Here is a 13853-nt window from a genome sequence, read left to right on the forward strand (position 1 = left end):
TGTTTCTGAGTTATGTCCTTTTATACAAACCAGTAATGTAGTAAGTAAAATGTTTCTCTGAGTTCTGTGAGATGCTCTAGCAATTTAATTGAACATAAGAAGGTTGTGGGAACTTCTAGTCCAGCAATTTTCAACTGGTGTGCCACAAAAATTTTTAAAACATGTAATACCTGACTATTTAGTTAGGGGCACTCACCTCTTTTCCCTTTGATTGTCAAAAAAAAAAAGAGACGATGGTCAACACACCAAAACCACTCTCACATGAATGAATCAAAATTATACCTATTTTTTGTCAGATCAGCAAAAAATGTAATATATTTTGGTGTGCCATAGAATTTTGATAATTAGTTTGTTTATGTGTGTCATGACATGAAAATTGCTGTAGTCCCTAGATTGTCCGTGAGAAGCAAACCTAGGATCAGAAGTGGGGAGAGGAGCAGTCTTGTGGGACTGGGTCCTTAATTCAGCAGTGTCAGAATGAAGTGGAATTGTAGGACCACCCAGATGGTATTGGAGAATTGGTGGTATGTGTGTGCATGTGGGGGGAAACCTACCTATACCCACACGTTGGATTTGAGTTCAGAACCTGTTAGTTGGTGTCAGAGAAATGGGATTTGCTAGAATAGCTGCGGCTCACAGAAATATGTAGTGGTTTCGGAAGAGAAAAAAAGAGAAAGGCAGGAGATTATGAACCTTTGATCCCTGGATGGTACCTAGTCACCATGATATGAAACTGCAGTTGTGCTATGATATGTTACTAAAGGTAAAAATTAGCAATGGAAATTACAAATGTAGTAAACCTCACTCTGAGTTGACTCATTAGATATATAAGGAAATGCAAAATAATAAGAAGCATGCTAAACATACAAACCTTTGGTTATTGTTATCTGTAATAGCTAAAATGGAAATATAAGAAAATGTTGGGTTGGACATTAATACTAAACCAAGCTGAGACTTAGATCACTCTGATCTTGGGTCATCAGCCTCAAAGCTGCCCCCAAGGGGGAAATTATGTGGTAACAATAGAAAATACCTTTAAGACCTCTGATCAGCAAGAAGGTTTCAATGCAGTGGGGCAGATGACACCAAGAAACTACTGAAACTAGGGAGTATAGAGTGAAGGAGTTGTTTCATTTTGTAATTCAATATCACAAGCTTCTCAAAGAATCTATACTGAGATGCATTTTGAGAGTAACTACTTTGGATACTGTGTAGTTGGTTTTGAAGGCTGCAGAGTGAAAGAGCAAGTGTAGGTAGATGTAGAACCCACCGCTCATTGTGGAACAATCAGAGATGGCTATACACAATCCATACACCCAGGAGGTTATTTCTGAAGGAACAGCCAGCCTGGTGGACTGGATAAAAGCCATTAAGGTCTATTTACCCTGATAAGGGGGACTTTCCATCTCCCCCTATAAATGTGGAGCCAAGTGCATCCCCCCAGATGAAGCAGCTGGTATGCTTCATATGCAAGCCATGTGGGACTGGCTTTATGATGACTGGGATATTCGGTGCTGAACATGCCCATTACTCAGGTTATGGTAAGTGCTACTAGTATAGTTAAGGGGACCACTTTCATTTGGGTGCCCCATGTCACCTTTCTATTGCAAAACCCAGGGACCTTTGAGGAAGCCTTATCAAATTTCCTATCTCAGCTTCTCCTCCTGGGTCTTACACGTGCTAGTAAAAAACATTAGGCTAAGTAACAGGAGAATAGGAAGAGACCAAAAAGGTGGAAATTTTTCAGTAGTTATTAAGAAATAAGATGGCCCCAGTTGGTGGTGTGGTTCAGTTGGAGCATTGTCCTATACACCAAAGGTGTACAGGTTCCATTCCTGGTCAGGGTGAGTGCTGGAGGCAACCAATCTCTCTCTCTTTCTCTCTCTCTCTCTCTCTCTCTCTCTCTCTCTCTCTCTCTCTCTCTCCCTCTCTCTCTCTCTCTCTCCCTCTCCAACTAAAAAAAAAGAAATAAGATAAATAAAGCAAATATTGATAGGAGCAGAAACAAAGTGGAAACAAAGTGGAGAGTCACAAGACTCATCCCAGCAGGATGTAAATCTTAAGATGGTTATTTTAAAATGAGATAAATAAAATGGACATTGATAAGATTAAAACAAAAAATTTAGTACAGTACTATCAAAGATTGGGTGAGACTAAAGAACCTGTGCTGGGTCCCCAACATTAAAGGGTCCAAAACAAGTCCACTCTACCCCAGTTTGGAGAAATTGAAAAAGCCAGAAGGCAAAAATCACAATGAGAAACATGATCATCAATCTCTTCTGGCAGTGGTTTGGGAGATTAATCAAGTTAGATTGACACAAGGGCAAGGGTCTCTTGGATCAACCCCTGGCTGGGGACCCAAAACCACAAGAGTAGGTAACATGGTCAGAGGGTGGAAAAGAGAAGTTTCCAGGACTCATTTAACACAGGAGTCCCACAAACTGTGGTACCAAAACCCATTCGTGAAGCCCTGACTCAGGCTTCACCAATTGAGGGAATATAAAAATGTAAGGGTTGATAGAATTATGAAAGTTGGAATGTTTGAGCAGGCTTTATGTAAAGAAGGTGTGTCTCCTCTTCCTGAATGTTTTAAGGAAATAGATATGTATATATCTGACAGTGGAACACTTTCCCTACCCAGTATTAGAAAATCAAAACCTGTTGATGAAGACCTACTAGAGGCTGCAGTTAGAAACACAAGGGTTGATGGGATTAATGTCAACATTTGTAGAATTGGCATGTTTGAATGGGCTTTATGTGAAGTGGTTGCATCTCTTTTACATGATTGTATTATTGGGATGGGCATTATATCTGATTGAGGAATGTTTTCCCTACCTAGGATTGTAAAACAGAAGTCATGTTAATTGGACATACTAAATGGGAATCAATAAGGTTGCTTGAGCACACATGGTGTAGAATAGAAGCTGGAATGATGGTAGCAACAAATGCTCTGTGTCATAATCTTATGTGGAGTGTAGAATGGGGTTATGGCAAAAGCTTGTGAGCATCTCCCAGTGACAACTGCACCACCTTTCACAGAAGTAAGCTAGCGAGAGAGGACAGGCTGGAAGAGATTAAAATCAGCTTACCTTCTAGGATTAATTTAAGGTTTCAGGTGGGCAAAAGGGTACCAAGCACTGATTGGAAATGTTTTCCATTCCTGCTGGGGACACAGGAGACAGCTCAAGGCTCTTTGTCCATGAGTCTACTACCTCCAGACACATGGAACTCCTGTAACTTTTCTTTGCAAATTCAATACCTGCTTCTTTAGGACCTTCAAGCCTTAAGTGTGGCTTTTCTTTTCTGGCAAATCACTATCAGAGAAATAGACAATAGAAAGCAAATAAGCACACTTCAGGAAATGTGTTAGGTTCCAGGAGTGGTGATGGGATTACCCTGGTCTCAGTGGCCTATACATTGCCCATCTCCACCCCAAGTTTTGGGAAGTGCCACTTATCAATATCACAACAATGACCCCAAGTTTTTGATTGTGAGATATTCTTAGTCATTAAATTAAGATATAATTTTTCCCTTTAACTCTATAAACTGAGGCACTTTAGTAAACTCAGATATTCTAGAAAGCTGCTCATTAGCAAAGGTCAAGAAAAAAGTGTTTCTGCTTGACCCCAAGCTGCACAAACTGAGAAGAGAAAAAACAATGCTACCAAGCTTATTTGCCTCTAGCAGCATTTTCTAAAATGGGTTACAAATAACCACAGATCAGGGAAATGTTAATAGACATGAAAACAGGATCTAAGATCAAATGTGTTTTGAAAATGCTAAGACAAATTTTAAAAGATGTCTTCATTGCAGGACCTCTCAGACTTTCCATTGTGAATGTACAATGTAGTGAGAGGTTTCCTCTAATGTATTGGCCAGGATGATGTTCCAGTGAACAGAGTTTGAAAAATGTTGGCTTATTCTATTGCCCATTTTGCAGTGCCCACCTCCTCCACGAGGCCATAATTATTGCCTCTCAGGGTAAAATTTTGGATAGAGAAACCAGACTCCTGTGAAAGGAAAGAGAGGCCAAAATGAGTTGACAAAGAAATAGTGCCATTTTTATTAAGCCAACCTTGGGTGTTTAATGGCAACTGGTCACCTTGCTAGTGCCTCCAGACGAGGAACTGCTTCCTTTCCTGCATAACTCTACAGATTTCACATCAACCTGTTTTTAATATAAAGAGCAATTTTGTAGTGGCTTAAGCACTAGGAGACTATACTTGTTCCCATCAAAGCATTCAACAGAATTGAACACCTGAATGCAAGGTGTTTTCCAGGATGCCAGGTCCCTGCCAATTACCCTTTCATATAAACTATGCTTAGGAAGTTTATGAAACACCTTCTTGCAAGTCTGTAGTGATTATTAACACCCCTGTTGCCAACTGACATTTTGCTCCCATCACTTTCCCAGCAGGGATAATTGACAAGAATGGGCACTGTCACACAAAAAATTATATCTTGGGGGGTCAGTTATGAAGAAGCATCATCCTGCTGGGGTCAAATCAACAGTAATATTAGCTCAACTTTTCTCTAGGTGTTGATTTATTTTTCCTTCCATACAGGTCTGACTCTGATTTATGTTTTCTTTTAAATTACTCAACTCGGTCATTTTCTGTATAAACCTACTAAAATACATGCTACTCAGGGCATCAGAAAGACTCAGCTTTTAGAGAAGGGGAAAGTGAACTTGTTTGTATGCCTAGAACAAAGTACGGCATGCTTATTGTCATCCTTTTTCTTCTGATTCTACAGATGCCATTGCTATTCTTTGGCTTAAAAGAAGGAAAAATCTTTTTTTTCCCCCTTGGCACATAATTCAAGGGGACTTTATTGTCCTTGCTTACAACCACATGACAGTACTATTGGTCATTTTAGTTCAGAATTCCATACTGGGAGTGCTTGGCCTTCATCTACTGTCAAGAGAAGCAACTGGGAAGGCATCACCATTCTGATTGCACAGGACTTGTGAGAGAAAAAGGGTGGAGGTGGTAAGAAGCTAACTTTCTGGTCTTGTATCTCTTTCTGAGACCCAAGCCCTTATCTCCAAATGCCTCTTGAATACACCTGGCTGTGTCACAGGCCTCTCAAACACAAAATATCCACAGCTAAATTCCTTATCTCCATATCCCCATCCCAAACCTATTTTCACTTTAATTCATCACCTTATTAAGTAACACCAACCAGAATCCTAGGCATCATCTGGGACTCTCACACTCTCTCTCAGGCAGCACATCTAGTCTTTCACTCAGCCCTGTTAGTTCTATTTCCTAAATATTTCTTGAAATCATCCTCTACACACACACACACACACACACACACACACACACACACACACATACACACCACTGTCTTGGTGTCTTTATTCAGGTCTAAATTATGTCTTCCAAGAACTGCTGCATGCTTGTCTCCCAGATTTAAGTCTTTCCTTTCAAAAAAATTATTGAATTTATTGAGGTGACATTGGTTAATGCAATTATATAGGTTTCAAGTGTACAATTCTATAATACATCATCTGTATATTATATTGTGTGTTCATCACTCAAAGTCAAGTCTCCTTACATGACCATACATTCCTTCCTTTGTCCTCTTTTACCTTGCCTCATGACCCTATCCATCTGGCAATCACAATACTGTAATCTGTGTCTATAATTTCTCTTTTGGGGGGAGGGTGTTAATCACTTCACCTTTTCACCCAGCCCTCCAACCCCTTTTCCATCTGTTCTCTGTACCTATGAATCTGTTTCTATTTTGTTCATTAGATTCTACATATAAGTGAAATCATATGGTACTTGTGACTGGCTTATTTCATTTAGCATAAAACTCTCCATGTCCATCCATGCTGTTACAAAGGGTAAGGATTTCCTTCTTTTTTTTACAGCCGAGTAATATTTCATTGCATTACTGTACCACAGCTTTATTATCCACTCATCTACTGATGGGCACTTAGGCTGCATCCAAATCTTGGCTATTGTAAATAATGCTGCAATGAACATAGGGTTGCATATATTCTTCCAAATTTATCAGTTCTAGTGTTTTGGGTTTCTTCGGAAAAATTCCCAGAAGTGGAATCACTAGGTCATAAGGCAGTGGGCATTTTTAATTTTTTGAGGAACCTCTATGCTGTTTTCCTTAGTGGCTGCACCAATCTACATTCCAACCAACAGTGCACGAGGGTTTCCTTTTCTCCACATCCTGGCCAACACTTGTTGTTTGTTGGTTTATTGATGATAGCCATTCTGACAGGTGCTAGTTAATATCTCATTATGGTTTTAATTTGCAGCTCTCTGTAAATTAGTGACGTTGAACATCTTTGCATATGTCTATTGGCCATTGGTATGTCCTCTTGGGAGAAGTGGACATAACCCCTTATAAGATGTATCATTGGTAAATATGTTATCCTATTTAATGGATTGTCTTTTCATTTTGTTGATGGTTTCCTTTGCTGTGCAAAACTTTTTAGTTTGATATAGTCCCATTGTCAATTTTTTCTTTTGTTTCTCTTGGTTTTTTATGTATATCAGGCTAAGAGAAATGTCAGAGTTTTCTTCTAGGATTTTTATGATTTCAAGTCTTATATGTAAGTCTTTAATCCATTTTTAGTTTATTCTTGTGTATCATGTAAGAAGATAGTCGTTTCATTTTTTTGCATGTATCTGTCCAGTTTTCCCAACATCATTTATTGAATAGGCTATCTTTACCCTATTGTATGTTTTGCATCCTTTGTAAAGTATTAATTGACCATAAAGGTGTGGGCTTATTTCTGGGCTCTCTATTCTGTTCCACTGATCTTAATGTCTTTTTTTATGACAGTACTATGCTGTTTAGATTTCTATGGCCGTGTAGTACAGCTTGATATTAGGCAATGTGAGTCCACCAACCTTGTTATTATTTGTCAAGATTACTATGCCTATTCAGGGACTTTTGTGATTTCATATAAATTTTTGGAATATTTGTTCTAGTTCTGTGAAATATGCCATTAGTATCTTGATAAGAATTGTGGGGAATCTATAGGCTTCTTTGGGAAATATGGACATTTTAATTATGTGAATTCTTCCTATCTATGGACATGGAATATACTTTCATTTGTTTGTATCTTCTTTAATTTCTTTCTTCAGTGTTTTGTAATTTTCTGAGTATAGATCTTTTACCTCCTTAGTTAAAATTATTCCTAGGTAATTTATTTATTTTGATTCAATTGTAAATGGAATTGTTTCCTTAGTTTTTTTTTATAATAGTTCATTATCCTATCTAATAAAGATGGAATATGCTAATTGACCCTCATACCATCACAAAGATGGCAGTGCCCACCGCCAATAAGGAGGGAATATGCTAATTGACTGCCCCACCTTCAAAGGTGGCGGCACCCACAGGCAATAAGGAGAGAATATGCTAATTGACTGTCATGCCCTCAAAGATGGAGGTGCCCACAACCACAAGATGGCCAGCAGGGAAGGGCAGTTGTGGGAGACCAGGCCAGCAGGAGAGGGCAGTTGGGGGGAACCAGGCCTGCAGGGAGGGCAGTTGGAAGAGACCGGGCTAGCAGGGGAGGGCAGTTGGGGGCAACCAGGCCTGCAAGGGAGCAGTTAGGCTTCAATCAGGCTGGCAGGGGAGTGGTTAGGGGGTGATCAGGCTGGCAGGCAGAAGCAGTTAGGGGCAATCGGCAGGCAGGCAAGCAATTGGGAACCAGCAGTCCCAGATTGTGAGAAGGATGTCTGGCAGTTGAACATCTCCCAAGGGGTCCCAGATTGGATAGGGTGCAGGCCAGGCTGAGGGATACCTCTGCCCATGTACGAATTTCATGCACCAGGCCTCTAGTTGGTGTATAAAATACAACTGATTTCTAGATATTGATTTTGTATCCTGCTACTTTACTGAATTCATTTATCAGGTCTAGTAATTTTGGTGGAACCTTTAGGGTTCTCAATATACAGTATCATGTCATATGAAAATAATGACAGTTTTACCTTTTCCTTTTCAATTTGCATGCCTTTTATTTTTTCTTCTTGTCTGATCACTGTAGATAGGACTTCCAGTACTATGTTGAATAAGAGTGGTGAAAGCATGCATCCCTTACTTGTTACCAATCATAAGAAAAACGATTTTAGATTTTGCCCATTGAGTATGATGCTGGCTGTGAGTTTGTCATATATGGCCTTTATTATGTTGAGGCATGTTGCCTCTATTCCCACTTTTCTGAGAGTGTTTATCATAATTGGGTGCTGGATTTTATTAAATGCTATTTCTGAATATATTGGTATGAGCATGTGGTTTTTATCTTTCATTTTGTTTAAGTGGTGTATCATGTTTATTGATTTGTGGATATTGTACCAACCTTGCATCCCAGGAATAAATCCAAGTTGATCATGATGTATGATCTTTTTAATGTATTGCTGGATCCAGTTCGTTAATATTTTGTTGAGGGTTTCAGCATTATGTTCATCAGAGATATTGGCCTATAATTTTCTTTCTTTGTAGTGTCTTTATCTGGTTTTACATTTAGGATACTACTGGCCTCATAAAGTGAGCTTGGGAGTCTTGCCTCCTCTTGAATTTTGGGAGTAATTTGAGAAGGATTGGTATTAGGTCTTTGAATGTTTGGTACAATTCACCTGTGAAGCTGTCCAATCCAGAACTTTTGTTTGTTGAAAGTTTTTGTTTTATTACTGCTTTAATTTCATTAGTTGTAATCTGTCTATTCAGATTATCCGATTCTTCCTGATTCAGTTTTAGAAGATTGTTTTATTCTAGGAATTTATCCATTTTGTCCAGATTGTCCAATTTGTTGGCATATAATTATTTATAATTCTTTCTTACAATCCTTTTTATTTATGTGGAGTCAGTTGTTACTTCTCTTCTTTAATTTCCAATTTTATTTATTTGGTTCCTCTCTCTCTTTTTTTTTCTTGATGAGTCTGTTAAAAGTTTGTTAATCTTGTTTATCTTTTCAAAGAACCAGCACTTGGTTTCACTTACCTTTCATATTTTTTAGACTCTATTTTGTTTATTTCTGCTCTGATTTTTATTTCTTCTAGAATCTAGACATTTTGGCCTTTTTTGTTGCTGTTAATTCCATAGTACTTTTAAGTGTAAACTTAGATTGTTCATTTTAGATTCTTCTTATTTCTGATTTTAGGCCTGTAGTCCTATGAATTTCATTTGTAGGACTATTTTTGTTGTGCCCCATTGATTTGGGGTTGTTGTATCTTCATTTTCATTTGTTTCAAGTTATATTTTGATTTCTTCCTTGATCTCGTTTTTAAGTCATTCAGTGTTTAGTAATGTTACTTAGCCTCCATATCTTTGTGTTTTTCTTTTTTTATTGATTAAGGTATTACATATGTGTTCTTATTCCCCCATTGCCCCCCATCCCCCACTCATGCCCTCACCCCCCTGGTGTCTGTGTCCATTGGTTACGCTTATATGTCTTTGTGTGTTTTTTGTTTTGTTTTGTTTTCTTGTGATTGATTTCTAGTTTCATGCCATTATGGTCAGAGAATATGCTTGATATGATTTCCATCTTCTTAAATTTATTAAGACTTGTTTTGTGTCCTAACATGTGAGTTTATCCTAGAAAATGTTCTATGTGCCAGCCTTAAGTCTTATCTCTTCTTCAAATAACTTTCCACCGGCCACATGCAGGTTTCTTTCTAAATACCAGGGTTATCCTGTCATCCCCCTGGCTTAATGCTCATCAGGTAGCTGAGTATTCTCCAGTGTAAAATCCACCTCTTTACCATAGCACACAGGATTTAGTTATCTGGACTCCACCTCTCCTCCCTCTTACTCCTATCCTTCATAGTCAACATCTTTCTTGCTCTTTTCCAACTACAGGGGAGCATCTCAGCCCTATAGTCTTCACACATAACATACCATTCCTTCTGCCTAAAATGCCCATACTCAGCCTGGGAAACTTGTAACCATCCTCTAAGTCTCTGCCAAAGCATCACCTGCTCTTTGAGCCTTTTCTTACTCTGACTTTGCCCTCAGTAACAGTCTCCTTCTGTCTTTTCCATGGTCTTCTAACTACATCTCCATTATAATAAATAATCTGCTGTATTTTAGTAATTTATTGTCTCTCACCATACTGAGATCCCCAGCTTAGTAAGCTTTGTACATATCATAGAGGAAACTAAGACATAAAGGTGTTCAACATGCCCGTTAAATAACTGAGTGAAAAGAATGAAGTCCAATAGCAATCCTATCTTTAATTCTAGAAGATCTACTTCTGTTTTACCCTCCCCCCATATGGTTGAAGTAACTGGCCAGCTCTGTTGTTCTGCTGATCAACTTCGAACTTGCTATCAGCAAAAACCCTTGGCCTTTCTCCAATCTCCCTCATTTTGTACTTGGGCACTTGGCCTGAGAGCAAAGCTCTACATTGATCCCTATTAAATGTCATCTCATTAGTTCTAGCACATTGTTTCAGGCTGTTAAAATGTTTTTGAAACTTTATCCTGTCACTCAATCTATTAGCTAACATTCCCAGTCTTGTATAATCTGAAAATCTAAGAAGCTTACCATCTATACTCATCAAAATCATTGATAAAACTCTCAGACCAGTTTGGTATTTGCTAGATAGAATATTGGGCAGCTATTGAAATGTTACCGTTGAAGTGATTATACATATATATATATATATACAAAATCTACAATTTTTAAAACCACAAAATTTATATACACTATGATTTCAATTATGTAACTAGATATGCAAATGAATGACAATCTATAAGGACAATAAAAGCAAAACAAGAACTAAGCTGTATTTGGGTTGATGATTAGTAATACTCATAAAAATAATATTTACTGAGTGTGAGGTCCAGGCACTATAACAAAATGAGCTTTACATGAATTAACTCATATAATCTTTACAACCATGCTATCAGGTAGCTATTATCATTAACTATTTTATAAATGGAGAAATTAGGGCACAAAAAAGTTAAGCAGGCTGCTTCCAGTCACATAGATGATCAGTGGCAGAGTCAGGATTTCAATTTAGGCATACATGCTCCACTCTGCTTTATTCACGTATGCAGGTATAAGACTGGTTTTGTAAACCATGTAAAATTACAATAATAACAAATGCAGCCCTAGCTGGTTTGGCTCAGTGGATAGAGTGTCGGCCTGCAGATTGAAGGATCACAGATTCGATTCCAGTCAAGGGCACATGCCCAGGTTGCAGGCTCGATCCCCAGTAGGGGGCATCAAGAGACAGCTGATCAATGACTCTCTTTCACCATTAATGTTTCTATCTCTCTCTCCCTCTCTGAAATCAATAAAATATATATTTTTTAAAATGCATTTATGCTAAATAGCACAGAGCTGTGACTTAGCAGGTCATTTACAACCTCCTTGTAGACTATCGCCATTCATTTATGGCTATTTCTAATCAATGTTGATTTCTCTACCTAACATTCAGTCCGTATTTTCCAATATTATTTATGTGGATAAAAACTTAGTCCCCTCAAAGGCTTTTCTTTTTTTCCTGTCCAGATACTAAAGGTCCTTATTGATTGTCTTCAGTTTTCTCCCCTAATTTCAGTTCATAGCCTTCTACATATAATCATCACAGGGTGGTGCCATTCGTTTGTACTTTCTTTAGTTATTTTCATCTCCTGTCATCTTTTATAGTTATTCAACAAATATTTATTCAGCAAACTGCTATGTGCCAAGCAATGAGCACAATGAATAAGATGGCATCCTTATCCTCAAGAAGTTCATAGCAAACAATTAGAATAACTGCCTTTTTTATGCTAACCATATCCCAGACACTGTGTTGAGTGCAGTATCTTATATGATAGAGTAAGGTGGTTAAGTGTGTGGGCTCCAGAGTCAGAAGAACTGGGTGCAAATCCTACCTCTTCCTGACTGTGTGACCACTCTGCACCTCAGCTTCTCATTTGAAAAAAAATAATAGTATCTACTTCATAGGGTTATTCTGAGAATCAAATATTATAATACAGTGAAAACACCACAGTGCCTGCCATAGAGTAAGAGCACAAGAAATGTTAACAATTGGTATTTATCCTATCAATAACTATTTTAGAGATCAGGAAACTTGAAGTTTAAAGTGGCTATGTAACTTTTCCAAAATCAAATAGTTAATAAACACTTATAGCTGGGTGACCATGAGCAAGTCATTCAATCTCTGAACCTCTGTTTCCTCAGCAGTAACAAAGTTTTTATAAGGATCATAATGATAATGTGTGTAAAAGTGCTTAGTGTGCTTTTATAGTACTCAATAATTATTAGTTAACTAGAGGCCCAGTGCATGAAAATTCAAGCACTGGAGCGTCGGGGGGGGGGGGGGTCCCTCAGCCCGGCATGCCCCCTCTCACAGTCCGGGATCCCTCAGGGGCAGGAGGCGACCCAGCAATCAGGGAAAGCCAACACCCCCATCACACCTCTGCTGCTGCCACTGCCAGTAGCGCAAGCCTCGGCGGGCCCTGGTTACCTGAGCTCAGGCCAGCCCTGGGCGGCTGGGCAGCCACCATCCGAGGCTTGCCTGCACCTAGGCCAGCCCTGCTTGCCTGAGCCTCAGTCAGTGGGGGGTGCAGGAGGACCCAAGGCTCCTGACAGGGGTGAAGGGACTCGGGGCTGAGGGGACTTTGGTGGCAGGCATGTGGAGCAGGCAGCCCTGGCTGAAGAATGGAGGATACTCTCAAGGACATGAGTTATAACTTCCAATTTGTTGGACACCACAGTCAGGCTTCAGCTTCGGGGGAGGGAGGAAGAGAGGGATGGGCAGCTGGTTGGAGGAGCCTGGGCGAGCTGTCAGTCAGTGGGGGGTGCAGGAGGCCCCAAAGCCCCCAGCAGGGCAGAGGGAACTCTGGTGGCAGGTGCGCGGAGTGGCCAGGCCCGCCCCCACTGTGGGTGCCGCCATCTTATGAGGGCATGATGGTCAACTTGTATATTACCTCTTTATTATATAGGATATAACATTAAAAATAACCCATATAAAGTATTAATTCAAAAATCTGTAAGCTTCTCAACTGAGCTGAGCACCATCCTGGGAGCTGTGGGAACCACAATAGAAGTATTACAAATGATAAGTGCTCATGTTCACTCAGCTAGCAAATGTCAGAGCTGACATTTTAATCCACAGCAATATAATCCAAGCACCATAATGCAACTGCCACTGTATTTCTCCCTCTATGTAATTAAACTGATGGTAAGTCACATGGTCTGGAGATGAGAAAGTTTGGTGGAGGAAGTCTTCAGCCCTTGAAATAAGTCTTGCAGTATTATAGGTTCTATGTAGAATAAGAAGAGGGAGATGGTATTATAGGTGGAAAGACAAAGCATAAGAAGTAGAAGTGAGAACAAACAAACAAACTGATCTAGCTGGTTTGAGTTGGGGAAGAGACCAAAATATGTGAGATCATCAGTCTACCTGTTTGGATGCAAATATGGCAGCCCCCTTATTAGCAGATAATCCCACATTTTCTCTCATCTTGCTCTTCCTAAAGAATTAACTAACCTATTCTTTTCTCTCTTTAGGCTCTTTGAAACCCTTCAGTCACTTTTCTGGTCTGTATTCGGACTTTTAAATCTCTATGTCACCAATGTGAAAGCCAGACATGAGTTCACAGAGTTTGTGGGAGCTACCATGTTTGGGACATACAATGTCATCTCCCTGGTAGTGCTACTGAACATGCTGATAGCCATGATGAACAACTCCTACCAGCTTATTGCCGTGAGTAACTTTGTTTTGCAAGGGTGGTTACCTTTACTAGGATGGTTTCGGGGGAGGGGTCACATTGGCAATCTGTATGCTTCACTTATTTTACATTAGCTTTCCTAGTTGTTAGATTGAATTATTTCTTTCCAAGACAACTCAGTTTGGACTCGCA

General features: G+C 39.3%; 1 protein-coding gene across 1 annotated transcript in view; it reads left to right on the forward strand.

The window, feature by feature from the left end:
- The window catches only part of TRPC5 (transient receptor potential cation channel subfamily C member 5), a 152979-nt gene that overhangs the window by 94377 nt on the left and 44749 nt on the right, over positions 1-13853 (forward strand). The window contains exon 6 of the mRNA XM_059679733.1: positions 13501-13696. Within this exon, the coding sequence (XP_059535716.1) occupies positions 13501-13696 (196 nt within the window). The remainder of the gene's footprint in view (positions 1-13500; positions 13697-13853) is intronic.

This window comes from Myotis daubentonii, chromosome X (genome assembly GCF_963259705.1).
Source record: "Myotis daubentonii chromosome X, mMyoDau2.1, whole genome shotgun sequence".
Lineage (NCBI taxonomy): Eukaryota > Metazoa > Chordata > Mammalia > Chiroptera > Vespertilionidae > Myotis > Myotis daubentonii.